At 36.0% G+C, this 27,700-nt stretch overlaps 2 protein-coding genes across 4 annotated transcripts; one reads left to right on the forward strand and one right to left on the reverse strand.

Moving 5' to 3' along the window:
- Window positions 1-9,218, reverse strand: si:dkey-45k15.1 (exocyst complex component 3-like protein 4). Its single transcript, XM_053232242.1, has 15 exons — window positions 9,177-9,218; window positions 8,341-8,501; window positions 7,779-7,961; window positions 7,351-7,641; window positions 6,974-7,301; window positions 6,768-6,882; window positions 6,536-6,667; window positions 6,193-6,293; window positions 5,922-6,035; window positions 5,573-5,696; window positions 5,310-5,432; window positions 5,073-5,225; window positions 4,851-4,972; window positions 4,599-4,752; window positions 1-4,369 (listed from the first exon to the last, which is right to left on the reverse strand). Exons 2-15 carry the CDS (start codon window positions 8,498-8,500, stop codon window positions 4,367-4,369), a joined length of 2,103 nt encoding a protein of 700 aa, XP_053088217.1. The 5' UTR covers window position 8,501; window positions 9,177-9,218; the 3' UTR covers window positions 1-4,366.
- A 743-nt stretch (window positions 9,219-9,961) lies between these two features.
- On the forward strand, window positions 9,962-26,246 carry LOC113544778 (exocyst complex component 3-like protein 4). Of its 3 annotated transcripts, none has more exons than XM_026943730.3 (13): window positions 9,962-10,313; window positions 13,506-13,814; window positions 14,316-14,519; window positions 14,907-15,525; window positions 16,308-16,425; window positions 16,533-16,658; window positions 16,862-16,962; window positions 17,367-17,465; window positions 20,800-20,923; window positions 21,018-21,140; window positions 22,442-22,594; window positions 24,005-24,126; window positions 24,901-26,246. In XM_026943730.3, the coding sequence occupies exons 2-13, from the start codon at window positions 13,529-13,531 to the stop codon at window positions 25,106-25,108; spliced, it is 2,283 nt and encodes a 760-aa protein (XP_026799531.3). In that variant the 5' UTR covers window positions 9,962-10,313; window positions 13,506-13,528; the 3' UTR covers window positions 25,109-26,246. The 3 variants fall into 3 exon arrangements, with proteins under 3 accessions (XP_026799531.3, XP_026799522.3, XP_053088960.1); XM_026943721.3 differs by having other exon boundaries at window positions 9,964-10,313; window positions 14,313-14,519; XM_053232985.1 differs by lacking the exon at window positions 9,962-10,313 and adding an exon at window positions 13,394-13,413 and having other exon boundaries at window positions 14,313-14,519.
- Window positions 26,247-27,700: the final 1,454 nt, after the last annotated feature.

A 27,700-nucleotide genomic window follows, 5' to 3' on the forward strand; every position in this document is an offset into this window, starting at 1 on the left:
TTTATGTTCAGAACAGAAAAAGCACCTTTATTAACCCTGTTTATAGATCACAATGTTTCATAAGCATGAAAGGAAGTGAAGCAATAAATAAAGCCGCTTCATACTAATGATACAAGGTCAGTTGTCATAAATGTACAGTACTGTTCAAAAGTCTTAGACACCCTTTATTTTTTTAGTACAAACTTTGTTATAGATTTTTATTTCATGACTTCTACATTATTGATTCAGTACAAAAACTTTTTAGATTTCCATACATTAGTTTTCCAGCACAAAATTAAATGTTACAGAAAAATGTTTGTATGGCAGTAAAGAAAGCAGCATATTACATAAGAGACACTTTTCAGACAAAAAAACATAATGAAGGCTGCTGGGTTTTGCTGCAAAAATAAGAAGCAAGTGTGACAGTCAAAGTCTCCAGAAGAACTGTGGTTGCTTCTGTAAGATGGTCAGTAAAACTTACAGCTAATTTCCTTACAAAACTGCACAAATTGTACCTGAGACTACTATTTTTTTTTTTTTTTAAAGCAAAGGATCGTCACACCAAATATCGACTTTGTTTCATTTATTACTGTTTACTGCTCTTTATAGTATTTTTTTAATGTAGAAATATTTAGTTTCATTATTTTTGAAGGCATCTTTGCTCTACAGCATTTCTTTGCATGTGCCTAAGACTTTTGCACAGTACTGTATATATCCAAACAGCACCATATTACTTTCAAAGTGTAAGCTAGAAGGTTCCACAAATCTCACATCCTTTTAATAATGCACAGAATTTCAATGGCTTATTCTATATTTGAGATGGAAAAGCATACAGGGTGATATCATGCAACACCTGCTGTGGGTCTCCATCTAGTGGTAACTACCAGTAATGTACAAAGAAAAATAGGAATATCAAATAGGAATTTTCATGAATGTATACAAAAAACAAAAACAAAAACACAGTAGCTGTAGGGTAGATTAAGTTGTTTTTTTTTTTAAATGATTTAATATACAAAACAAGCGAAATAAGAAAATAGAAATGTGTATTCTTTTTAAATAACATACCTTTAGCCCAAATAGATAATTACATTTGTTAAAACACCTTTCAAGCACACCCCATCTATGTGCTGTAAACAACTAAAAAACACAACAGATGTCAATATATAGTAATTTTTTCCCAAAAAGTAATCCAACATTCACACAAACCAGGAAAAAAAAGTCTGCCTTCCTACTTCCACAATCACTAAGCGCACAATTAGCAGCTAGGTGTTACCAATGAAATGCACAAGATTAATTAATCATCAAGAAGCAGAACCTTTGGCAGTTTGGTGTTCTGGAGCACTCAGGTGTGTGTCTACATCATGCCAAAAAAGAAAGGACATCAGCCATGACCTCTTAGAAGCAATTGTTGCTTCTCAACAATCTGGGAAGGGTTATAAGGCCATCTCCAAACAATTTGAAATTCAGCATTCTACAGTGAGAAGTATTGTTTTAGAAGTGGAGGGCCTTCAAGACTCTTCAAGTTCCTAGGAGTGGGGGTCCCAGCAAATTCAGTCCAAGGTCAGACTGTTTAATGCTCAGGAATATAAAGAAAAACCCAACAGCTACAGTCGGGTGCATAAGTATTTGGATAGTGACACAATTTTTGTAATTTTGCCTCTGTACACCACCACAATGGGTTTGAAATGAAGCAAGATGTGATTGAAGTGTAGACTTTCAGCTTTAATACAAGGGGTTTCACAAAAACATTGCATTGACCGTTTAGGAATTACAGCCATTTTTTAGAGTCCCTCCTTTTTCACAGGCCCGAAAGTAATTAGACAATTGACTGACAAGCAGTTTCATGGCCAGTTTCCTCATTATTTCACAACAAATTAAGAAGATAAATGGTATGGTGTTGATTCCAAGTGTTGAATTTGCATTTGGTAGCTGGAAACTCTTAATATGCGGTCCAAAGAGGTGTCGATGCAAGTGAAGGAGGCCATCATTAGGCTAAAAAACATAGAATAGAGAAACATAACAGACCTGTCTGTTTAGAGATAGCAGAAATTTTAGGAGTGGCCAAATCATCTATTTGGTACAGTCTTAAAAAGAAGGAATGCACTGGCAAACACACTGAAAAAGAAGGACTGCACTGAAAGTCCACACTTCAATCACATCTTGATTGCTTCATTTCAAATCCACTGTGGTGTTGTACAGATCCAAAATTATGAAAATTGTGTCACTGTCCAAATATTTATGGACCCAATTGTACATCATGTGACCTACAGGCCTCTGTAAGCACATTAAATGTATATGGTTATGAGCACACAATCAGAAAAAAAACTGAACAATTATGGCTTTCATGGAAAGGTGACTACAAAATAGCCCTTCTCCCCAAAAAGAATATAGCAGCATGACTTAGGTTTGCAAAATTGTATCTGAGTAAACCACAAACGTTCTGTAGCAATATCCTTTGAAATGATGAGACCAAGGTGAAGAGGTTTGGTCATCATGCACAGCACCATGTTTGGCGAAAACTAACACAGCATATCACCACAAACACCCCATACCAACTGTCAAGTATGGTGGTGGAGGGGTGATGATTTGGGCTTGTTTTGCAGCCACAGGACCTGGGAAACTTGTCAGAATATTCTTGAGACAAATGTGAGGCCATTCAACATGACAATGATCCAAACACACCAGCAAATTGACATCTGAATGGCTAAAGAAGACAAAAATGAAGGTGCTGGAATGGCCAAGTCAACTCATTGAGATGCGGTGGCAGGATCTGAGCTGTGCATAAACAAATACCTTCAATCATCAATGAACTGAAGCAATGTTGTAAAGAAGAGTGGGTCAAAATGTCTTCAAAACTATGTGAAAGACTGATAAACTCCTACAGAAAATGTTTACTTCAAGTTATTGTTCCTAAACGTGGGTCTACATGTTACTGAATTCTAGGGTGTACTTATTTTTTCCCATCTGGTTTCTGAAACTTGGTTTACTTTTTGGGGGAAAAAAAGACTACATATTGAAATCTGTTGTATTTTTCTGTTGTCATCTGAGTTTATTTGTTTGTTTATATAAGTTCATGAGGAGCACATAATTGTTATTTAGGCCTAAAAACTAAAAACGTAGAACTGAAGGAGGGTATACTTTCTTTTTCCCATGACTGTATATACTGTGTGGTGTCCAAAAGTCTGAGGAAATAGGTTTTAGAATTTTTAAATATTTAAAACAAAGAAAGTAAATGTTCAATAAATTCTGAACATCTATATATATATATATATATATATATATATATATACATATGTATATATGTATGTATTTGTGTGTATATATGTGTGTATATATATATATGTGTGTGTGTGTGTGTATCATTGTCCACTTTATCAGAAACACCCATACAACTGCATATTCATGCAGTTATCTAATCAGCAGCACAATGCAAAAAACCATGCAGATACAGGTCAAGAGCTTCAGTTAATGTTAACCCACTCACTTAATTCCACCCACAGAACTGTGGCTCACTCAATGTTTTTTGTTTTTCGCACCATTCTGTGCAAAAAACAAAAAACAAAAAAGACTGTCGTGTGTGAAATTCCCAGGAGATCAGCAGTTTCTGAAATACTCAATCTCAACTGGCACCAACAAATAATTTATACCAGCTAGCACTGTTCATAAGTAGTGTTGTGCCTTACGCTGTCATTGATATTTGTCTGGCACAACCTTTTTTTCCTTTAAAATGTTGTAATTAACCTTTGACAAATTATCAATTTCAATAGCAGTACAGCATTGTCAGTACACTATCTAGTCAAATTTATATATTTAAGTTCAAAACAGAAAAAGCACCTTTATTAAGCCCATTTACACATCACAATGTTTCATCAGCATGAAAGGAATTATAGCAATAAAGAAATCTGCTTCATACTAATGATAACTGATAACTGAAACTCTTGCAGGATTGTTTTGTATTGCGCTGTTGCCACAAGATTGGCTGATTAGGTAACCGCATGAGTATACAGTTGTATAGGTGTTATAGATACTGTACATATATAAACGACACACAAGCTCTCAGTCATTGCGAAGTCTCCCTCCTGGTTAATACTAGTGATGTTACCAAGCCTTGTTTTCTCATTTTGCTCTCACTGTTTTAACTGTAATATATTTGCTACATTAATTCTTGTCTTTGCCCCTTTTGGATGTTGTTAGCTGATCACCTGATCAGTGTCTGTTTCTTGACTACATTCTTTGAATGCTCTTTTGGATTTGTTTGTTTGTTTGTTTGTTTTAATAAAACCTGCATTTGCATCCAACCCAAACCATCTTCTTTACACAAGTGATGTAATGATAGAGGTCATCAAGGCTTAGGGACTTCTAGAAGGGCACCAGGCTGATGTCTGTTTCACTAAAAATTAAAGAAATGATTTTTAACCCTTACAGGAAACTCAATACATATATTGATTCAGAAAAAGATATAACTCTGGTGTATAGTGGTAATTGTCCATATAGCCTATGCCTGTATGTAACTATAGTACAGAATCCAGTCCCCCTTAGAATTAAAGTTCTTTCAAAAGGAATCAATTTAAGGCTTTCTAGTGAGTATAGCATGCAATTTTATCAGTTAACACAAGTACCTTGATGTCACTGAAGAAGGTGTGAGCTCCAGTATTTTCTGTTTTACTGTTATCTATCTTCCGCTTAAGCTCAGTGAAGCACTGAATGGCCGGTGACCTCTCAAACTTGAAACCGCTGTCTCTGAAGTATAGAATAGCTGAGAGTTGCTTTTTACTAGAAATTGAAAACATTCAGTAAGAACATGTTATCTCAAATGTGCATAAACCTAGGATAAATATGCAGTATAATAAAGAATAAGAGACCATGCTTACCTTATGTCTGGGTAATTTTCAACCAACGGTGTTAACACGTTCTTTATAGCTTTCTCATGCTCCTGTTCAATGATTTTACTAATTTGATATCCTAGCGAGTGAAGCCAGTCTAAGGTTGATCCCTGAATTAGCAACATGTATACATTTTTACATTGTAGTACATAATGATGAGCATATGCAGAAAGAATTTTTTTTCATCTGAACACATAACGTCTATCTTACCATTTCACAGAATAGCTGCTTAAGCTCAGTCCACTGCTCATTAATTTTAGCAGCAGCAATGTCATTCTTCTTGCCTTTGCAAGAGTATTTATTCCTCAGTAGTTCAGATATGTACCCTTTCACTACATGGTAATGCACATCATTGGCAAAAGACTGCAGGGCAAGACAGTGTTAAGAAAACATGTAACATATTCTTTTCTGAATTAATTTACCAAGAGTCCAAATGATCACACTCACCTGTGCAGGTGGACGTCTCATGGATTTGCTGTATCCAGAGTAAGTCTCTATTCTGTTAACCAGTTCATTGAAATCAGTATCTGTGTTGAGCCAATTCTTGGTCATTAGACCACCCAGGTAGGGCTGAAACAAAGAAAGGAAAAAGAAAGGCTAAGGAGTCTGCATTGACAATGCTTACAAATCAGTTGGCTGCATTTTTATCAACTGTATTGTAATACACATACAAATGGGTTCATGTAACTCCTACATTCAAAGCAGCCCACCTCAATTTCAACTCTAAATTGCTCCAGCAGAGCTTGTCTCAGGCGGTCAATGAGTCCATCCACCTCTGTCACAAGTTCTTCCACCTGCCCTGGGCACTTCTCTCTGTAGCCCTCCATGTGCTCTCTGGAACAGAAACATACAATATAGAACATTTATCATACAATCAAAATCAATGCAGAGACTGCATAACTATGATAACTGACATGTCTGTAAACTGCCTGCAAGATTTCAATAACATGTTTCTGACAGAAACTACTTGACTCATATGTAAAGTCATGTAGTGAATCACTTGCCCAAGCATAGTGAACAAAGACTGCCTCTGAAGCATTACTTTTACTGAAGACTTACTTGAGAAAGCTAAAGCTGTTGATATAGGCAACGTGATATTCAGCCCACAGGCAGCAGTCCAGTAAGTCTGAGCCCAACAAGGAGCGGCTCTGCTTTGAAAACTCCTCTTCAAATCTAGACCAGAAATAAAGCAATGGAAATGTGTACATTGGTTGTACAATAGATGTCAAATAAATTTGACACTTCAGTCAGGTTTTATATTTAGAGTTTACTATAGATGCAATAGATGAAAGCAGCATGTATCACGTCAGCATGTAAGAGCTTTGTTTACCTTTTGGGAAAGTGTTTCAGAGCCTCCATACATTTGCATACGGCCATCCTTTCCAGATTCTTATCAATCTTTGCACAATTTTCAGAATATTTCCTGATAATCTAAATGTGAAAGTGTCTGTTTTGATGAGAGTACTCTCACATTTTATTAAATCACCTGTTATCTTTGTCACAAACGTACTAAGATTTTAAAGAACTGAACATTTTCAGAAAACTGTTTATCCCAACTTATAAAACATACTGCCAGTTGACAAAGCCAACACAATGTAGGTTAGATACTGACAGAAATAATAATATGCAATGTTGTAAAGGTAGACTTCTTCAGGGAAATATGGTTTACATACTTCACAGACATGTGTGTAAACTTCAGATATGAGGAATATTTCATCTTTTATTCTCTTGGGTGTTACTTTCTTCTTCCATACTTCCTCCTGTTCAGCATTAATAAGATTGTCCAATGAGCCATGTAGAGTATCCTGAATAAAAAAATAATAATAATAAAAAAAAAAGGTTATACACACAGTTAGCAACAAAATAGAGCATTTTATTGCTGAGGTCAACATGGCTGTTTCTGACCTGTAGACAGTCACAATATGCTTTCTTAATCTTGCCTAGCAAGTCACCAGATAGTGTGAGAAACTTCTGCTCTTTCATCTCTGGCTGCAAAGAGGGACTACTAAGAATCATCTCACTGTAAGGAATAATGTAAAGTTGGGGTAAATTTGATTTTATTGTCAACCTATTCAACAGAAGTGTCAGTAATACTCATTGCAACTTCTCACCTATGATAGCGGTTGATAGCAAAATCCAGCATGGCATTATAATCTTTCAGTTCTGTCGTCTTTCCCAGAAGCTCTTTTAGGTGTTCACCTACAAACTCATGACAAGATGAAGCATAGGTTTCGAACACTGGGAAACTCTGTGGATAAAAATTCAAAATCTCTTCCTTTACCATCTCTAGCAACTCCACAATCTTTTTACCCAAAAGCTCCAAGTGTACTCCTATACAGGAAACATTTTGCTCATAGCTGTTCAGGTGAATCTTCCCGAGTGTCTCTTTCACCCCTTGCTGTATTGCAGTCTTCCAGACATCTCTCCATCCCCCCACCCCCCCCCATATCTCCTTCTCTCTTTTCCTCTCCTTTCCTTTCCCCCATCTTCTCCTCATCTTTTTCTCTCTTTTCCTTATCCTGAATGATGCCAACCACCTGCACCAGTAGCTCCTTGTTGCAAGAAGGCTGGGTACAGGATTGACAGACAATTTTAGAAAGTTTGTCCCTCAGGCTGTTGTAGAGCAGATTCAGGTCTTTCTCTTTATTGGCTAGTTTCACTGGAGAAGCTTCTCCACCCAGAGCTTCCTGCTCACATTGAACCTGCTTCTGCAGAGAGAGTATATTCAGATAGGCCTCTTTCAAGGCTGCCGTTTCAATGAGATTGCTAATCTCCATTACTGCACAAAGAGATATGAAAGAAAATGATTAAGATTAAGACAAAAACAAGCAGGATTGTTTGACACATTGACAGATTTATGTCACATCCTACATTAATGAGACCTTAGTAAATTCTAGTACTTAGTAAAGTACTTACCCGACAAAGGTGTTGGCAGAATAGTATAGGTGAAGTCACAGTCCTTAGTGGTCTCTTTCTCCATTACAGTGCTGGTTGTGGCATCATGTTCTGGGACAGATTTAAATATTTCTTGGATAGATTGTCGCTTGAAACTTCTTCTCCAATTTGTCCTCCTAAAACCATCTTCTGCTGTAGGTGATTCTAAACAACAAATAAATAAAGACTTACAACTTACAAGTTCTTTAAGAAGTTCCGTTGAAAGAACCCTTAAGAGCCCTTAAAGACATTAACTTTTTTCCCTTAGTGTGGCTTTATTTAACTTGATTACAGATTACACAAGTCTATTATTAGAATTGTACTCAACCAAAGCAGATTACACTATCTCTATAAATGTATTGTTGTTTTTTGTTTCTACTCAGCTTTATAATGTTAAATTTAAAACAGTCCTATCACAGCATTCTTTTTGATACTACAATCATTATTTCCTAATGATTTCTTTTTTTAATTTCTTTTTTATTTTATTCTGTACTATTATTCATCCTCGTAAATGAAAAGTGATAGTGAAGTGAATTAATTTTACTTTGTGTGTCAGAAGAGGCAGGCTTGGTGTTAGAGGCAGTTCCATCTGCTGCTGCTACTTCATTTTCTCTTCTTTTTCTCAGTGAGAAGCTTCGAATCAAGGTCTTCAAAGTCCCTGATCCACTTGAGTTCTTCTCACCAGCACTTGTGCTTTCTGCCATTCTGTGAGCATATATCATAGATGAGACTTCCAACTGAACTTCCATGCCAGATCATCTATCTATCTATCTATCTACCTAGTGCAGTGTTTATTGGCCAACCAATTATCATTACTTTGAAATTAGTCAATAATCCTAACTAAATTTTCCAAGAATTGTTGTTATTTTAAGAAAGTCATAAACAATACATAAAGCCATAGATCATGAGCAGGGAAGTAGAAGATTGTCTATCTTTTTTTAATTAAGAAAAAAGAAATAAAAAGAAAAAGTATAATTAACAGTGTATACTGGATTATAGTGCATACAACCATGTCAACAGCTTACTCTTCAATATGGTGAAACATATTGAAACAACAGCTTTCATCGCTTACAGTGCAGTGACACCACATACACCATAGTAACACATATTGAAATAGGTTTTGAAAACCTACCTGTTGCATTTATTAAAAAAAAAAAAAAAAAAAAAAAAAAAAAAAAAAGACATGCCTATGTGTGAGGCGAGTCGAATGAAGCACGGTACATTTAATCACAACAATGTACGTCAAAGCATCCTTTACCACATGCCATTCCTAGTCTAATCTAAACGCTAAAACAACCACTTTGTTATTTACCAGAACATTTACTAACAATAATAGAAAAAAAGTTATATATAATACCTGAGAAACCTGAGAAATCTTACCTGAGCTGTTTTAGCCACTTTCACTTTCACCTACAGCTTACCTGCTAAGCACGTCATAGGCTGTGGAAAAGTACAGTCAACATGTGACCCTTGTAAAAGCAAAAAAATAAAAATAAAGAAAGAAAGAAAAATAAAGAAAATTAAAAAAAAAACAAATAAAAAGGTGTTTTTTTATTTATTAAGTAATAAATTTTAAATATTAAAAAAAAAAAAAAAAAGGAAAAAGAGTACGAGGATATTTATGGACAGCACACTGAGACACCGAGATTATGACAGGAACTGGAATTAATATTCTTGTTCATTAACTAGCTGCAATATCATTAAAGATTAAACACAAGTAACATATCATAGCCTACATGTTATTAATCCTGACACACTCCAGAATCTTATTTCCTTTCCGAGACCAGGTTTATAGACATGCTTGAATTTGTACTGCGCTATTTAACCATTTACTGTGGTTTTCTTTCTTTTCTTTCTTTTTTGCGTTTAATTTTAGCCAGTCTAAGTTAGTATGTGGTTTATTTAAATAAGACCACAATTTTACTAAACTTCTGCAAGTGCTAAGCACAACAGTGCTCCTTAACAATCATTAACAGCAACTGTAGTCATTCAGTAACACGGGTAAACGCTATTTTAGACATGTTTTCTCTTAATCGAGGACATATACAGGCACATTTTCCAGCTTGTTATGTTTTTGTCTAATCTGTGCATAGTGTGTGTGTGTGTGTGTGTGTGGGTGTGTGTGTGTGTGTGTGTAGCACGTTTAGATATGAACGTGTGCGAAAATAGGAAGTGATGTGAACCACAGGCTATATTTATGGATTAATATAGCTAACTTTTTGTTAGTCATTGACAGTGCTCAGCTTCTAAGCTGCAGCCATACACTTAACGAAACAGGCTTTTTAGGTGTTTCTTTGTTTGGTAGCGTTTTTTTTTTTTTTTTTGTCGAACACCTGGTCGAAGTGGTGTGTAGCTTTAATGACGTTGTAGTCCTATCAAGGGGCAGGTGATTTCCGAAGGTAAAAAGAGAAGGTAAACATTAGTGCAGGTCGTTTGAATTTTCTGAAGTGGAAAGCGAAAGGAATTGTGGATTTAAGGTTTTCAGGTGTCTGCTTAACTAACCTGCAGTAACTTACGGTAAGTGTCCGCCAATTACCGCATTATTTCATATGCTATTTAATCGAGCTAAAATAAAAGTCTTGGACTAACTCATGTGGAGTGGTAACACAAGGCTACTACACTGCTCCTCTTGTTGCTTATCTGTGTACTCGTGCTATGTCCGAGCCTTACCTCAAGGTTAAAGGGAGTCGATTCAGTAGCTACGTGTGAAGCTTTTCTTCAGGTGCAGTTTATCACCTGTACCTCAGACTTTGAGGACTTTGAGGACTGTTGAAAATCACTTTGTCACTAAAAAGTATAAGCTAAGTTAGGTTAAATGTGTAAAATGTTATATTTCTTTGAACACAACGGGTCTTTGAACATGGCGAGCATTACTTACTTTTTTTTCATTTGAGTTTTGTAAATAACTGTTTATGGTTCAAATGGTTCAAACTCTCTAAGTGTTAATATCAAAGATTTACAATTTAAAAGCTGATTTAATGACATTGTGTGAACAAATATACATTTTGTGCACAAAGAGATGTGTTATATTCTGTATACCCAGGTGTTCCTTTACGTTTATATCAGCAGTGCACTTTGAAATGCACCGTGGAACTGCATAGACTGTGACTGACTTATTATCTCATTGTACTGCTATTATATCATTTCACTTCAGTCGCAACTATATGCCATTCAAATGAAGACATTTTTTATGTAAAGATTTCCTTTGATTTTTTTTTTCAATGTCTTCTTGGCTTATACCTTCTGTTCTCATATTTGGCAATGTGCATGGATTATTCTTTTATTCATCTTCAGTAACGGTCAGGGTCGTGGTGAATCTGGGCATGAGAGGCAAGCAGTTCATTAACGGGGCAATATAGAGTAGCCAGTCTCCCTACTGGCATGTTTTGGGGGGTGGGAGGAAACCAAAGAACCCAGAGGAAGCCCACATGGACATGGAGAGAGCATGCAAAACTCCGCACAGGCAGTCATTCAGGTGTGACTGGGGACCCTGAAGCTGTGAGGCAGCATTGCTACCTGCCTTCGTGCTGCCCTATGTATAAATTACTTTCAGTTAATAGGAAAGCAGCAGGGATGGAAAATTCTTGGACTATTTGTATTTTACAATAAGCATTATTGAGTAAATACTTGTATATACTTTATTAAAATTATTTTTCCCAGATTTTCACACTATATTAGTCATGGCCAATTCCACACAGACAGTAACTTCTGTCTGCCCCCTTTTGCATGCATGAGCTCACAGACGTCCATGATTGGCTAGTGATGCTGTGCTTGATAGGGGAGAGAGAATCCCACCTCTCCCTCCCACGAATGGCTGTGGAATCATTGGAATTCAAACACATGATCTCCGGATGATACGGCAAACGCTTTTCTGTTGCACCATTCAGGAGCTCAATACTTGTATTCTTACTCCAAGTCATTTACAAAGAAAAAAAGTTTTACTCCTTATATTGTTATTTTGACCTTCAGTGTACCTTCATAATTCAGTTAGATATTTCTTCTTCTCGGGTATTAAACCAATAAATTGTATTCTTGTTTATTTAAAGGTGTAATAGTTTTTTTTCTTCTTCGTAGTACAGATAGCATCAAAAAATGTGTAGAACATGATTTTAAAAAATGCTGTTTAAAAAACACAAGTGTATTATGTTACTTAGGAAACATGTTTGGAGAAATGCCTACTGGTCAAGAAGGCTTGTCTGTGTTTGGATGAGCCTCTTGTCCATCATTTTATAGACATTTCCCAACACTCTTTCACTCTGCCCAATCTCAGTCTTCAATTAGTGAGTGCTGAGTGCAGCCAGATAATTCTCCTGTTAGCAAGAAACCTAAAGACATGAAACATAGTAAAACCAGAGTAAATGCTGGCAGGATTTTTCCATGATGGAATATATATAAAGTTTTGAAATGCTTGAATAGCTGGCTTTACATAGCAAATCAATTAGATACTTTTTTCATTACAAAGAAAAAAGGACAGTGACTGCAGTCATGACTATTCTCATAAATCATTATGAGCTTAATATTTTGCATGTTTATAAAGTTATAACTTGGCTTTTAAAAAGCACCTTTTAGCTAGTGAAGCTTACATGCTAATACCATAGTTTAGAGGTCATAAGAGCTTATTACAAAAAAAAAAAAAAAAAAGACAGCAAATGCAATTGTGACTATTCTCATAAATCACTATGTGTGTACATAAAGTACATTGTGTTTGTACATGCAGCTTTGTTTTTAAGCAGCTGAATGTCAGAGTGTGCTTGAAAGTATTGGCATGACAGTTTTTGCTAATGCTAACTCTAGTTAAACCACAACAGTTTCTGGGGTGGAGCTTTGTGTACCTGGGTGGGCTCAAGGAGTTAAAAAAAAAAAGCATTCAAGTCTGATTAAACTCCACTTATGTAACTGTTAGTTACCTAATCTTGCCAAATGTTGTGTAATGCACTGTTAAATGTAAAAACTTTTTGACCTTTTCTCAAGTAGATTTTTTGCCCCGTACGTCTACTTTAATTGAGTAAGATTTTGCCACAGTGCCTACAGTATACTTTTACTTAAATACAGTTTCTTTGTATTTTCCACTGCTGGAAAACAGTGAGGACCTGAGGAATGCATTACTGGCACATCTTTGTGTTTTCCTGAGGATATTTCAGTGCTGTTAAACTGGGTCAAGAAAAAGGAGTAAAAATGTGAAAAAGAGATTGGGGATCATGGCAAAAGTGTGTTTTTTCACTCTTTCTACCCTTCACATTATGTGAGTGGAGTGGGCACAAAGTGTAAGCTTTGATTCTATGCAATTTTGGACAAACCTGATCTTATAAAAACAGTCCATTGTACTGACACTCTTGTAGAACACTTAAGAACACTAAGAAAATATAAAAAAATATATTAAAAATTATAAATATTATAAAAGCATTATATTAATCAAATTTGGTATATTATTTAGCATTTTCCTGTCATTACTTGAATGCAGTATATACTGTAAGGTAGTGTATTTGTGGTCACATATGCACCTTCCCCCTCTCAGAACAAACTATATGTTTTCAGTAAACAAAAAGATCATGGTGTTGGAAAAAAAACCCCAACTTACTGCATTCACACAGCCAAGTCAACTGATCTACACCTTTCAGTACAAGACTAATTACATGATTATTTTTATTATTAATGATTATTTAGCTTTCTTCAGTATATCATTACTTTTTCTTTGTCACACCCTTATAGATCACAGGCCTTTGGCTGGAAGGATGGCAGATAATATAAAAGGTGAAGCAGATGGACCTAGTGACATTTCAGCATGTGGTGAGGACTCATTCCCAACTGAAATGACAGAAAATAACAGAACTCAAATAAATGGCAAAAAGAAGAAGAATAGCATAATAAAGTCCTTCAGAAGAAACTTTCAACGAGCTGGAGAGATGAGTCCTTTGTCCCCGAAAAACAAAGCGCCAAATAACAAAATAGACAGGGCAAGTACTGGAAATGACCTTGGTAATTCCTCTGACTCTCCAGTACAATCTCCAGCTTCACCAAGTAAGTACCACATTTCAAAAGTGTTAGGAAAAATATATTTTTAGACTTTGTATTTTCCAAGGACAAGATGAGTAATGGTCTTGTCCAGGTTTAAATAAATAAAGATACCACTGACAAAAACACTTCTCTTGTGAAGCCTATAATTTACTATCCAAAGTGTAATTTACAAAAAGTGGAGTTGACCATGTTTCTTTTTAATAAGATTAGCTAAATAAGTGTAATCAATTTCTAATACTCAGTTTTAAAAGAAATTACATTATTCATAATAACTTGACAGATAGCAGGCATGCTTTAAATGCTTACATACTGAGAGATGTGTAGAATGTCAGCCGCCAATTTGTGGTTCTTTGTACACTCTATATATCTGTCTTTTTCTACTTCGTCTTTTTATTTCGTTTTGCATAGGATCATTGTTGGCCACCCTAAAGGCTTTAAGTAAACTGTGGTCTTGTAAATATAACGTGATTTTTTTTACTTGTCCTTTTGCTTATGACACAGTAGAAGAACAGCTTACAAAACAGGAATCTGCCAGATGGAAACTGCGTTTTGGAAGTAAGAAAGAAAACACATCCAAGCAGGAGCAGCTGGAGGTGTGCACAGAGGTTGTTATGTCATCAGAGGAGAAAAAGTCAGAGGTTACAGGAGGAACAACAGAGGTCTGGAAGTTATACTTCCTACCTGAGATCCCACCAGTACCTTTATCAGGTAATTGTGTTTATTTTTTAAATAATTTTTAGCGTCTGCGTTTATAGACACAGGAAGGGGTGGGCCCTATGTCTCTAAGACGTCACACTTTTACATTCAGTTGGCAGCCCCCCACGTAAGGCATCTTCCTACATGTCTGATCCTGTTGTGCCTGTTCTCTTAAAAAAAAGAAAAAACAACTGTTTCTAAATCAGATGTTTTCTGTAGACACAGATGAATCATTTAGTTTTCTGGTTTGTGAGAAGTGTCTATTTGTGAGGGTAACATTTCCTGTGTTACCTAAATATTCACTTTAAAAACAACTGAAGTTAATAAAATGTCAAATATTTGTTGTGTATCTTCATATTTGTGACTGCTTTTCTCTGTCTTGCCTATCTGTTTGTGTAGTAATGCAGATTAACAATCTCATTAAGAATAATGCCTTGGAAGATGCCTATGTCAATATACTCTCTTTGCGGAACGAGGTTCAATGTGAGCGGGATGAATTGGGTGAAAAAGCTTTTCCAGTTGAACTGTTAAATAAAGAGAAAGACTTAACTCTGCTCTACAACAACCTGAGAGATAAACTTACTGAAATTGTCCAACAATCCTGTGCCCAGCCTTCTTGCAATAAAGAGCTACTAGTGCAGGTGGCTGGCATCATCCAAGAGGAGGAAAAGAGAGAAAAAGATGAGGAGAAGATGGGGGAATGGAGAGATGTTTGGAGGGCTGCAATACAGAGAGGAGTAAAAGAGACACTCAAGGAGATTCATCTGGACAGCCATGAGCAAAATGCTTCCTGGTTGGCAGTACATTTAGGACAAGTGGGAAAAGTGATTGTTGTGCAGTTGGGGAAAGTAAAAGCAGAGCTTATGAGCTCTTACCCACCAAGCTTTAATGTGTTTGAAACATACGTTTCAACCTTTCATAAAGCTGTGGGAGAACACCTGAAAGGGCTTCTGGAAAAAGTGACAGAAGTGAAGGATTACTACGCCCTTCTGGATTTTATTTTGAACTGTTACCAAAGGTGAGGAGCTGGTTTGTGATTAATAGAGTTCATTCTTGAGAAATTGCATTCACATTATAATTGCAGTCACATGTGTGATGCACAGGGAGTATCATTTTCCATTATCACAATAGTACAATTTGTACATCACCTATTATTCATTATTAATGAATTCAAAGCTTGTTACAAACCGATTAGCTGTGAGATCTAGCATTTTATAAGCAGATTGGAAAGTGTTAGTGTCATAATGACACTAATGATCCTATTTTTAGATATGAGAAGAAGACGTTAGCATTTTGTAGTTGCTAAATTAGCTTTCTGTTGTCTGTAAAATTGACTCCCCTTTGAATTTTTGATTCACATGGTATAAAAGCTATGATAAGTAGTGTTATAGTATGTCTGTATTCATCAGTTTTGGATACTGTTAATGTGCTTCTGTCATAGTAATAAAACATTTAATGCTGGTAAACATGACCCCTTTTGCAGGTTGTGGATTTAATTGTGAATGTCTCTGAAGAACTGATTATTGCTAGACATTGTAAATACATTGTGACTACACAGTTCCCTAAGATACCTAAATACTTCCAAACACATGAACAAATCTTAAACTCAAATGACAGAGGCATTTACAGCAAATGCTTCTTAAAAATACATGATCTCATAAAGACCAAAGATTATTACCATATTATTATACTGTTATATTTTTATATTACTACCTTAATAAACAGTCTACAAGTTAATTTATAAGAAACATTCTAATGGATATAGAGATGATTAATCTAACAGTGTTACCTTTACCACAGTGAGAAGATTATGGGAAGCAGTTCCTTGCAGCCAGAATTGAAGGAGGAGCTGAAGACTCTTAAACTAGACAATGATTTTCTAGATCAGATCAAGAATGCATACTGCAATCGCTTACAGGTAAGATACAGATGCATACAGGTAGTGTTGAAGTTTTGTGCCGCTGATACGAAGCTACTGTGATCACATAACGCACTCGTAAGTGAAAGATTCTTTGTATGTAACAGGCAGATGTGAGATCATCTCTGGACAATATAATTAAGCTGGAACATGATGAGATGTGGAAAGACAAAAATAAACCACAGATTAATGAGGAACTTTACCTCTCTCACATTCACATGGACATCCTGACGGTATGCACCACAGATTTGCCCACTTCATTAATATGGTTTAATTTAAATTTAATATGATGTACAATTTCACTGAGCAGGCAGATGTAATAATCTTAGATGTAGTCTTAGTACATGCAAGGCATCATTTTAACTCTAGGGGGCAATCAAGTTTTTATATATACTGTATTATATCAATGCCTCACTTTGTCCTCAACTTCCCTCAGTATATTACAGGACCAGTCCAGGCATCCAGTATGCTTGATGTGGAACTGGAGCACAGAGTTATGTGCTGCTGCCTTCATGAGCTAAAGGAATTTCCTAAACGGTTTGTAATTGGGTATATTGTTTTAGGCTAAATACTTACAATATATTTATCATGTACAATATATTTAACATCCTACCGGCTCAGATTTTTGTTTAACATATCATATATATAATTGTTCGACATATCATTAGTAAAGTTACCACCCAAATATACTGTAGATCTATGGTAATTACTGTCACTCTGAGAAATTGTCTGGAAAACACTGGTTCTTTATTTCCTTTCACTTTCATTCTCTATCATCTTTCTGTGTTGTGGTAAGATTGAGTTTTCTTGCATATTTCCGACCTCAAACTGACATATTATCGATGAAATCAATGTCTGTGTTGAAATGCTAAGCCGAAGTAAAAATTTTGGATTTCAACATACCGTGCTTCACTTTGCACTCTATATCTCCCTTTCCAAAGATTTGAGAAAGCCTTTGTACAATGGAACAAAACTCTTCTGGATCCCACCCTATGGGCTGAGTATCACATTACTTACATCAACAGCTTCAGAAATTTAAAGTAAGTTCATTTATCACAAACTGTGAATCTCTAACACAAAATATGGAACAAATTATCAAAGAATGTAAATGCTGTAATCCCCTAATCCAGTACAGATTTTTTTTTTCCTGAACTCCCACATATTGAGTTTGGAGAGTTACTTTGTGTTGCTATTCTCATGATCATAAAATGAAAGAGCCTAGGTTGAAGTAGGTGAATGGCGCAATGTGGAGGTTTGACATTTAAATCCGCCAGCACAGTGCTGTTTTCACACCCACTCAGATCCAACAATGTTATTATGTTACTACGCTCTGCAACACCCTTTTTGTAAATTTGAAGTAACTTTGACAAAATCTCGAGATAGTGTTTTTCTGACTTCAAGTCAAGCCTTATTTGTCCTGTCCCATATCTTACAACCCAATTCTGAATTATGTGGCCCTGATCCAAACATAAATCAGATAATCCACCTTAATACCAACTAAATAAAAAAGACATCATTATTTTATTCATAAATAAACAGTTGCCACTACTAAATGCCTGTTCATACTTAATACACGTGCCATGCAACATAAAAGCTGATAATTACACCAGATATGAGACAGACAGTGCAGTGACTAGTGCTTTTTAAATGTTAACTAGTACAGAGTTGCATAGAATTATATGTGCTAAATATACAGGATTTGTCATTATAAAGAATGATGAATTATAAGAAAAAAAAGATGCCACAATGGTTCAGGTAAACAGATTCAGGTACACTTGCAGTTCAGTGGACTTATATTTAAGAGCATCAGTTTCACAGAATGTTACATCATGTGATTATAACTTGCAAGAAGTCACATGATTTAATGGAAGCAGCACTACTGGCGCAAGGCTTTCATATAGCTCACATTCAATGTTTTGTGGGAAAGTCCCTAAAGCTCTGAAACAAAATTGACTCTACAGACTACAGGCTGCAAACCGGTTTGTATTGCTGCTCCAATCCTTGCCAATAGTTAAATATAAGGATTAGCAGTAATGATTTCTCACAATGCACAGCATACTAACATAGTCATAATAAAAAAGAAATCTCACAAAATGCTCAACCTATATATGTTCGTTCATTCATTCATTCATTCATTCATTCATTCATATTTCTTCCTTTTTTTCCTGGCACACTGGCTACAGGCTGAGAAAATCCCCAGCCCTAACCCAGACTAATCTCTACAGTATGTCCTGGGTATTCCTGAGTTTCTCCAATTAGGGACTTTTTTGCTCTGGGACATACAGCTCTAGTGGGAGCCAACCTGGTACTAACTGGGACTTCTCGTTTTGCAAGAGTACTCCAGTGCTCTCCCAGATTGCAAAACTATCAGAAATCAAGCCAGCCATCCTGTGGAGAACCTCATTTGTGCTGTCGATACTCGCAACCATATTCTTTTGGTCTCTACCCACAGCTCATCACCAAAGGTGAAGATAGGGCCGTAGAATGATCGATAAACAGAGTGTTAAATCCAAAAACTGAGCTCCTGCTTCACCACCAGTGCAGTGACTGTAACACTGCCACCACTGATCTGATCTGTTTATCAGTCTCACACTTGACTAGGGGCAAGGTCTGTCCCCTCACCACTCATTTCTGGAAGAGAATTGCCATGGACTTGGAGGTGCAGGCAGTTTACATGGCTTTGTGGATACCACACTGAGGCCTGGCTCCAGGAGTGGCTTCTGGTAACCCTAATCTAGGCAGTAATAGGTGTCCCTACTGGGAATGTTAAACTCCCAGTGAAATTGCCCTGAAGTACACAAGCCTTTTCATTATGGAGGTGTCTCAATCCACAAAGGGGTCCATATGTTAAATGACTGATCTATTTTCTAACTAAGCGCACTACATGGTATGGAATAATGGCTTCTTTACATTGGGGGGCATGAAATGTCCAGTTGTGACCTCAGTAATAAAAGGTTCTATTGGGACAAATTTTGGTCTAAATGAGTTAACCACACAAGCTTAACTTCGTATTCTCCTGTACTGTGTTTTTTTTTTCAAAGTTAATGGACTAATATTTAAAAAATAAAATGCTCTACCTCCAAACTCACAGCTAAACTTAAGGTTCAATCTGCTAGCCAATCATCGTCTTAGATGAATACACAACATAGACAGCTGTGGTCAGTCTGTATCAGTGTTCTATCTACGTCCTGGCAGAAAAGAGCAGACTAGAATTACGGTGAGGTGAAAGAATCTTTTAGCTATTAATATTTTACATATACTCAATGAGATTAATATAAAGTAAGTGGCATGGGTGATATAGAAAATCATATAACGATATTTGAACTCTTTTTCAATACATGATATACATGGCAATATTTATGTTTGCCAACAAAACCTATTAAAAAAAGCCAGCATACAGTAGTGGCATGTTTTAAAAAGCCTCTGGAACACTAGAAGGATATTGTTATATTTAATGTCCATTAACATTTATTATTTAGAAAATAAGGGAGATTAAAACAACTGGTGCAAAAATAGAGTTTACCATCCAATCAGCTACTTGTCACCATGAGTAACCATGGAGTCAGTGTAACAGCAGTACTGACAATACCCATGATATCTCAAAAAAAGCATACTGTGACATAAATTATAGCAATATAGATATATTATTAGACCCAGCCCTAAAAGTAAGTGCATAAAACTATATTGGTCTACCGTATTCACTGGTCTTATGACTTGTAAAAGTTGTGGTACATTGTAGCTAGCATTAGATTATATTATCATTAAATATTACTAATATTAGGGGGTTTCTTTGACATACAATGTGCTTAATCAGCCATATTGTCAAATGTTTTATATGATATTTTAAGGTAAACTATCTTGTGTAGGAAAATATTCAGATTCACTAAAGTAAAATTCATCTTACATTTTAGATCTCTGAGAATACATTCAGAAAAAATATATAAAAAATTAAAAGGGTATACCTGTGTTTGGCCACTGATAGAAAATCCACATTTTAATCTTCTCAGCATTTTTGGTAAATTTGAAGTAATTTTGATGTGTAGGCCTTGTTGAGCTGTAAATGTAAATCACAATACTTGTAAGAATTTTGCTGAAAATGGCTGTAAACCCAGATAGTAGCAGAAACTATCTGAGATTCTGCCATAATTACTAGGCTGGTACTATTATTGTTATTGTTATTGAATACTACCGTCTCTGGGAAATGAAGGTCAGATTGTTGAAGAGAGCTGTATGATTCCATATGACTTGTCCTGCGATATTTAAAGTGTAGAGCGAGGCCTTTACTATTTTTGAGAATGCTCTTAACATCATTCATTATTAACTAGCTTGTTTGTGTGTGTGTGTGTGTGTGTGTGTGTGTGTATGATTGTCTAGAGAGCAAATTGAGAGCTACAGACAGAAATGCCCAAGTCAGGTAGAGCAGCTGGCCAAAGAGATAAATGGACTGGTTAACATACTGAGCCAGGCTCTTCTAGAGCATTTCAAAACTGACACTAAGGTAAAGAAAATCATGAGTGGGCTTCTCTGATTAATATGACATATAATAATATATTTTGATAAATGAAGTTGTAACCTTTTAATACTCTTCATAGCCTCTTCTAAAGATGATGATGACAAGGAAGTGGCTGTCCTCTGAAGAAGACTTTCAACAATTGCATAAGAGAATTGAAACTCTGTCCCAACAATGCAAACACATGAGTCCCCAACATGCACAGGTATGAACACTTACATATATGCCATGTCTTTCTCTCTTTATCTGCCTGTCTGTTTGTCTGCCTCTTTCTCTCTCTCTCTCTCTCTCTCTCTCTCTCTCACTCAGACCTACACACACACACACACACACACACACAGACTAATTTGACAGGTTATTGCATGGGACACAAAAGGTTGTAAAGCATTATAGAGCTAAGAGTGAGGAATATCACCAGCGTGGAATTACTCAGTTTTGGAGGGGAGCAGTTTATGTGAATACCAAACAGGTCCTGCACTCTAGTAAAATACTTTGATATACATCGAAGTGTAAATCATAGCTTGTCATAATGGGCATGAAAATTAATAATAATGATGTACTATAGTGCTCTACAGAAAAGTATTTTCATTTCAAAATTGTAAAATGTTTTTCTTCAGTCATTTGATTTTTAAAGTGTCATGGAAGGAGTTCAGGTTGGATACAAATGCAGGTTTAATTAGAAAAGCAGACAAATCCAAATGAGGTTTTAAATGACATACTCAGAAACAGAAACAGGTCAGGCGATCTGCACACAGCATGGGCAAGGGCAAAACTATGAGCTCAAACAGACAATACAAAGGCTTAGTAACATCACTAGTATGCACTTCGTAATGATTGTGTGTGTGTGTGTGTGTGTGTGTGTGTGTGTGTGTGTGTGTGAGATTGAGGATTCTGGGCATTGGAGTTTGTGGAGGATATAAACGAGGATAATCAGAACTTATTTTGATATCATTTTGGTGACAAGTGACAAACAGGGAATAGCAGTGATCTACATACAGCATGGCCACCCAACTATATGTTCAAATAAGCCATTCACACAGAAATAGAAATATCAAAAAACTGTGTTAACCACATTTTTTTCATGATATCTGAGTTAAGAACTTATTAGAGTAGCACACAATTTAAAAGGAACTGTTCCCACATTGTTACCACCTATGTATGACTCCTCCACTTTTTAATTCCTGGTTTAACCCCTGAATGCATCCAAAAAAAAAATAGCAGAAAAAAGTGTCACAACAGTCTTGGGAAATCCTGCATATGACCAAGTAGTCATAGAGAAACTGTTAAACCCACATAGTTACAGAAGACACACAAACATAAACATTTCAGCTATCCACAATGAAAAGTTTGCAGTTCCCTATTTTGTTGCTGAAATGGGTTCCCCTTAAGTTATAATGATATGGCAAAAAGGAACATTTAGCATCTTAAGAGAAAATATATCACAATAAAACACAAATGTTTTCTTTCTTTTTTCTGTCTGTGTATATTTTGTATGTTTTACTACAGGAATTTGTGAGTGATGTGCATTACTTTGTGGTGAGGGAGTATATATCTCAGTTGATGAAGAATAACTACTCATGCAAAAACAGGAAGAATGAAAAAGCTGCCACGAAAATAAGAGTGCAATGGAGTGAACTCTGTGAGCTCTTTCAGGAAATGGTACGCCAACCACAATTTCTTTCTTTATGTTTCCCAGGGTTTATTGCTTTAAAAAATTTTTGTGAAAACATCTGAAGAATTATACGAGGTATAAAAATATTCCACATAATAACCATTAACCAGGAGTATAATCTCTTTTTCTAGTTTAAGTGACTTTTCTGTTCATTTGGACTAGCATAGCAACAGTCTATCTTCTGACTAATCCAGAGCAAAATATTTCAAGTTCACTACAAAAAAACACTTTCAGTGATAAGACTCACATTGCTCTTCATAGTGTTAATGTTTACCGGATAATGTGCACATTGCACCATGATAACTGATGATTCTTTTAAAATTTAATACCAATTAGTGTCAATCTGAACCTTAAACATTTTTACTATTATTGGTGTTTGTAATGTGAGTAGCTTTATGTCGGTTTACAACTAAGGTTTGTGTCTTTTTGAGAATTGTGACAACACAGTGATTAAAATGTCAAGCTGCAAATAAGCATCCTAAAGGTACCCAATATGTGGGGAAAATGTGCTTTATATGAGCCACAACTTATAATATAGTTCTTATAAGTCTTAGGAAGAAAAACTTTACATTTCCTGAGTAAATGCTTCATTGTTCGTTGTACACCAAATTAATAAACTTGTTTATATCTTTTAGTGGCTTGTTCTGGTTAATGGCAGAATAAATATAACTGAGCTAGTTTACTCATCTGTATTTCTGATAGCAGATTTCTCATAGCAGATTCATAAGCTTTAGCTATTTCACATGGTTTTGTGTTGGGCCATTGTGTTGACTTGCATCATTTGGATCTTGCATCAACTGTAAAAAAAAAAAAAAAAAAAAAATCGACAGAAATATTTTCTAGAAATGAAGGTTAGAATGTGTCTTTCACATTTAAACACATTTTTTCCCATATTCCGTCTTATACTACCAAGGCAGATAGGTCATCTGGTCCTGTGATTGGTGTCAAGTGTAAATTTTGGATTCAGTCATAATTTCAAATTACTTTACACTGTACACCAAAAAGCAAAATGGGCGTTTGAATTGTTTATTAATAAATTAGTATTTTCTTGGTTGGTTTGGTATAAATTAACATATTAGAACTTTTATGTTATTTGTGATAGTAACCTAAAAAAAAAAACAATAAAACTATACAATCATCAAAAAAAGTCCCTTAGCAGATTTAACTGTTATATGTAACTAGCTTTTCCAGGCAATCCTCAAAGACCCTATGCCGTGGATGAAATTTCCCGGAGGTTTGTTGAGCTTGTTTAACACCTCGCTTCCTTCCTCTCTGAATATCTCTGGCACTGCTTTGTGTTTGGGGTCATTGCCAATCATTACTCAGAAAATAAAAAAAGCAAGATGATGGTCTACAGGACTTGATTACTACCTTGTCTTGCTTTTGTTTCTCCATAGAATTCTGTTCAACACTGGCTCTATCCAGTAGGGGACCACCTGCAAAAGATCATTGGAGAGAGAAAAGAGAGTGAAATAAAGAATTACCTACAGCCATTGGTTGATGACTATCCAGATTTCAGGTGAGGTCTCTTTTTTAATCTAGCCCCACAGCTGTTCTCACCAACAAGGTTTAAATGATTGAAGTCAAATTCCATACTGAAAGAAAAATTCCTTACTTAATATTCCATTCAAGAAAATATATATATATATATATATTTTTGCTCTGTAATGACCAAATGATTCACAGCTCTTGTTTTCCATCAACAAAACAATATATAACTCAGGCTATAAATATAACTCAGCTAATCTGTCTTTCTTTGCCAATAGTGAACCCATTTTACACAATCATAGCTCTTGGCCAAAGTTGGGTGTTGCTGCTTGGATTACAGTTTTTTGTTTGTTTGTTTACTTATTTGTTTGTTTTTTTTTTGTTTTTTTTTGGGGGGGGGGGGGGGGGATTTCTACTGCTTTTAGACTTCTACTCCTTTTTCAAGAAATGTGTGCCAGGTCTTAGTGAGTCACACATATTTAGCGTAAATGGTATCGGATCTGTTCTTTTAAACACATACAGGAAATTGTGGAGGAAAGGATTTAGAAGGGAGGGAGATGGAATTTCCAGTTGTGTTCCCAGAAGCTTTAGGAGTTATGCTATAAGTTACTGTACCTCTATCAGAACCAATTCAATTCAGTTTTATTTATATTAACATTAGACATCATCACAAAACAGCTTTGTAAAAAAATCCATATGTAGATTTATATTTAGATCCCTAATAAGCAAGCCAGAGGTGATAGTGGCAAGGAAAAACTATCTGAACCAAATGTGGACTCACCCTGAAATGTTTCCTCATTTCCAGCAAAAAGCATCTCTCGGCAGTATTGTATTTTCGTGGAGTAACACGGGGCAGACAGAGACAGATGATCCTGCAGAAGCTTTCTGACCTGAAGCAACATGCCAATGCTGGAAGCGTGCAGCATGTGCTATTCAATGGGATGGAGGCAACAGCGAGCACAGACCTAGTCAACATGCCATGCGCTTGTCTTTTTCCTAACACAGGCAACTAGGCCTCAAAATGCTTGATGTTACCTGTTGAAAAATCCTGTTTTAGCCATATATTTTATAGTCCAATACAAAAGTAACATCAGGGCTTTTGAAACCCAAGTGCAATGGTTTTAGAACAAGCACACTGTGAATAATAATTTTAGGATGATAAGATCCTTCACTGAATTCTATGCCTGCACTGCACTCATCTTCTTGGCTGTGATAAACATGTGGTCTGTGTGCTTTTTAAATGGCTAGGTAATAATGGATGATAACATTATTCAAAAAGAAACCAGACAATAAGATGCATTTCTAATTTATTTTCCAATAACAATATAGATCCTTTAATTATATGGTGTCTTTTGGGGAAAAGATATGATGCTGTGTTCTATTTTTGTCTGCTTTTGAAATCCCCCAGCAATCTCAATAACAGAGAAAGATAAAACAGCAGTTTCAGACCATCTTGGCACACACAGAAAGGAAATGAGCAACTAAAAGAGAGAGATCAACTGGGATAAAACTTGGACAAAAACAGAAATAGGCAGTTGCACAGACTTTACTGGAAATATTTAAAAGAGGCTGCAGATAGGAATCATAAGGCATTCAGGAGCTGCAGCAGGGTGATACCAATACAGAGCCGGTGACAGTGCCCACCCGTGTGTGACCTGACTGCAGAAAAAGGGGGAAAATAACCACAAATATTTCAAGATATGTAGGCCTAAAACATTTTGTGTAAATATTATTATTATTATTATAGAAAAGACAGCCTGCATTTTTGTTAATGTGGTGTAATACTACATACTTTTTGATAGCCAGGCACTCTTTTTGGTCCATACTGTATATCCATGGAGTGACAGCTGTAATCTTTGTTAAACAATATAGCTTGAGTATGTTGACTACTTATATAGTTGATTACTTAGAATTTTTTATGTGGGAACAACCCCCTCACTCAAAATGAAGCAGTGTGTTTGATAAATCTGAACATCTTTGGGATTCACACAGTATACAAGCATCTTCTAAAACGAATAATGCAATATCCTTGTATATTCATGAATTTTAGCTCCATTTATGTTGTCTATGGACTTCAGTGAGCAGAAAGCTAGAGAATTAAGGCATTGGGCCTCTATGAAATCTAATAAACTAATGTGTCTGTCATGAAAACTCTTTCTGATGAGTGATTTTATGCCACCATATATATATTTCAGTTACTGAGAGTGTGTCATGTTAATGAGAGTGTCATGCTTTGCCTCCCCTACACTGACCCTAACCCTCTGAATTGCTGCCAATCACAATCACATGATGCTCACATTAAAGCAACAACATTACCAATGAAATACAATGCTTTAGTATTAATGTGTGGTGACATGTATTTGATTTTTTTAAGGATTTTTTAAGAGACGGAAAGTTTCCCTATCTCACATAAGAAAACCCACCATGGTCTCTTATCCACCTCCCCTGACATTAACAAAAAAAAAAAAAACCCTTTGCTGTTTTATATGCGTTACATTAACACATACAACTCAGATTGCTATACTGCACCTTCTTACTTCAAACTGTGAATATTTGCACTGGCCCAATTTTGCATATCCTGCAATATTGTACAGTTAATGTCTCTATTTTTATTTTCCTGAATTTTTATATTTCTATGTTTGTGTACCTTATTAATATTATTTTAGTTCTTGTATTTTACTGTTACTAAGCACCAGTACACCAAGACAAACTCCTTGCACATGTAAACCCACAGTACTTGGCAACAAACATGATTCTGAATTCTGATTCTGAACATATGAATGTAAAGTAGTGAAATCTTTCACTCATACTTCTCTTTTCTTCAGTAGAGTCTTCACTTCATACCACAGTCTATACCATGTTACTACTGCCACTATGTAAGGATCGTGAGTACAGTTCCTAGTACAGATATTGCGTGTATTGATGATCTGAATTTCAGTTTGGAATCTAAGATTAAATTCATTAAATGGTTTAGATAACACATCTTAAAGGTTTTCAAGAAATGATGAACAAAATTCAATTCAATTCAATTTTATTTGTATAGCGCTTTTAACAATGGACATTGTCACAAAGCAGCTTTACAGAAATAAATAGATTCACAAAAATATATTGTAAATTGTATGTTAATTGTGAATTTATCCCTAAAGAGCAAGCCAGAGGCGACGGTGGCAAGGAAAAACTCCCTGAGATGATATGAAGAAGAAACCTTGAGAGGAACCAGCCTCAATAGGGAACCCATCCTCATCTAGGTGCAACGGATAGTGCAATTATAAATAAATCCATTCTATTATTGTGTACTATATGCAATTGTGCAACCAATAAATTCATCACAGTTTTTGCAAGAAGTCCGGTTGGTTAATATCTATCCACTGTCCCCTGATGGAGTCCTGAGTACGAAGGTGTTCGTGGCAACCGCAGCACCAAAGCCACTACAGCAATCACAGTCCCAGGCCATTACAGTACAGCTCCCAATATGTGATCCCCAACCCATCTCCACAGCCCACAGGTGGGACTATCCCCAGCAAACCAAATGGTTCTTCAGACCGTCCGTATGCCCCCCCCCCCCCCCCCAGGGCATCAGGACGGGTCAGGCAGCGAGGAGGAGC

Source organism: Pangasianodon hypophthalmus, chromosome 3 (assembly GCF_027358585.1).
Source record: "Pangasianodon hypophthalmus isolate fPanHyp1 chromosome 3, fPanHyp1.pri, whole genome shotgun sequence".
NCBI classification, from domain to species: Eukaryota; Metazoa; Chordata; class Actinopteri; order Siluriformes; family Pangasiidae; genus Pangasianodon; species Pangasianodon hypophthalmus.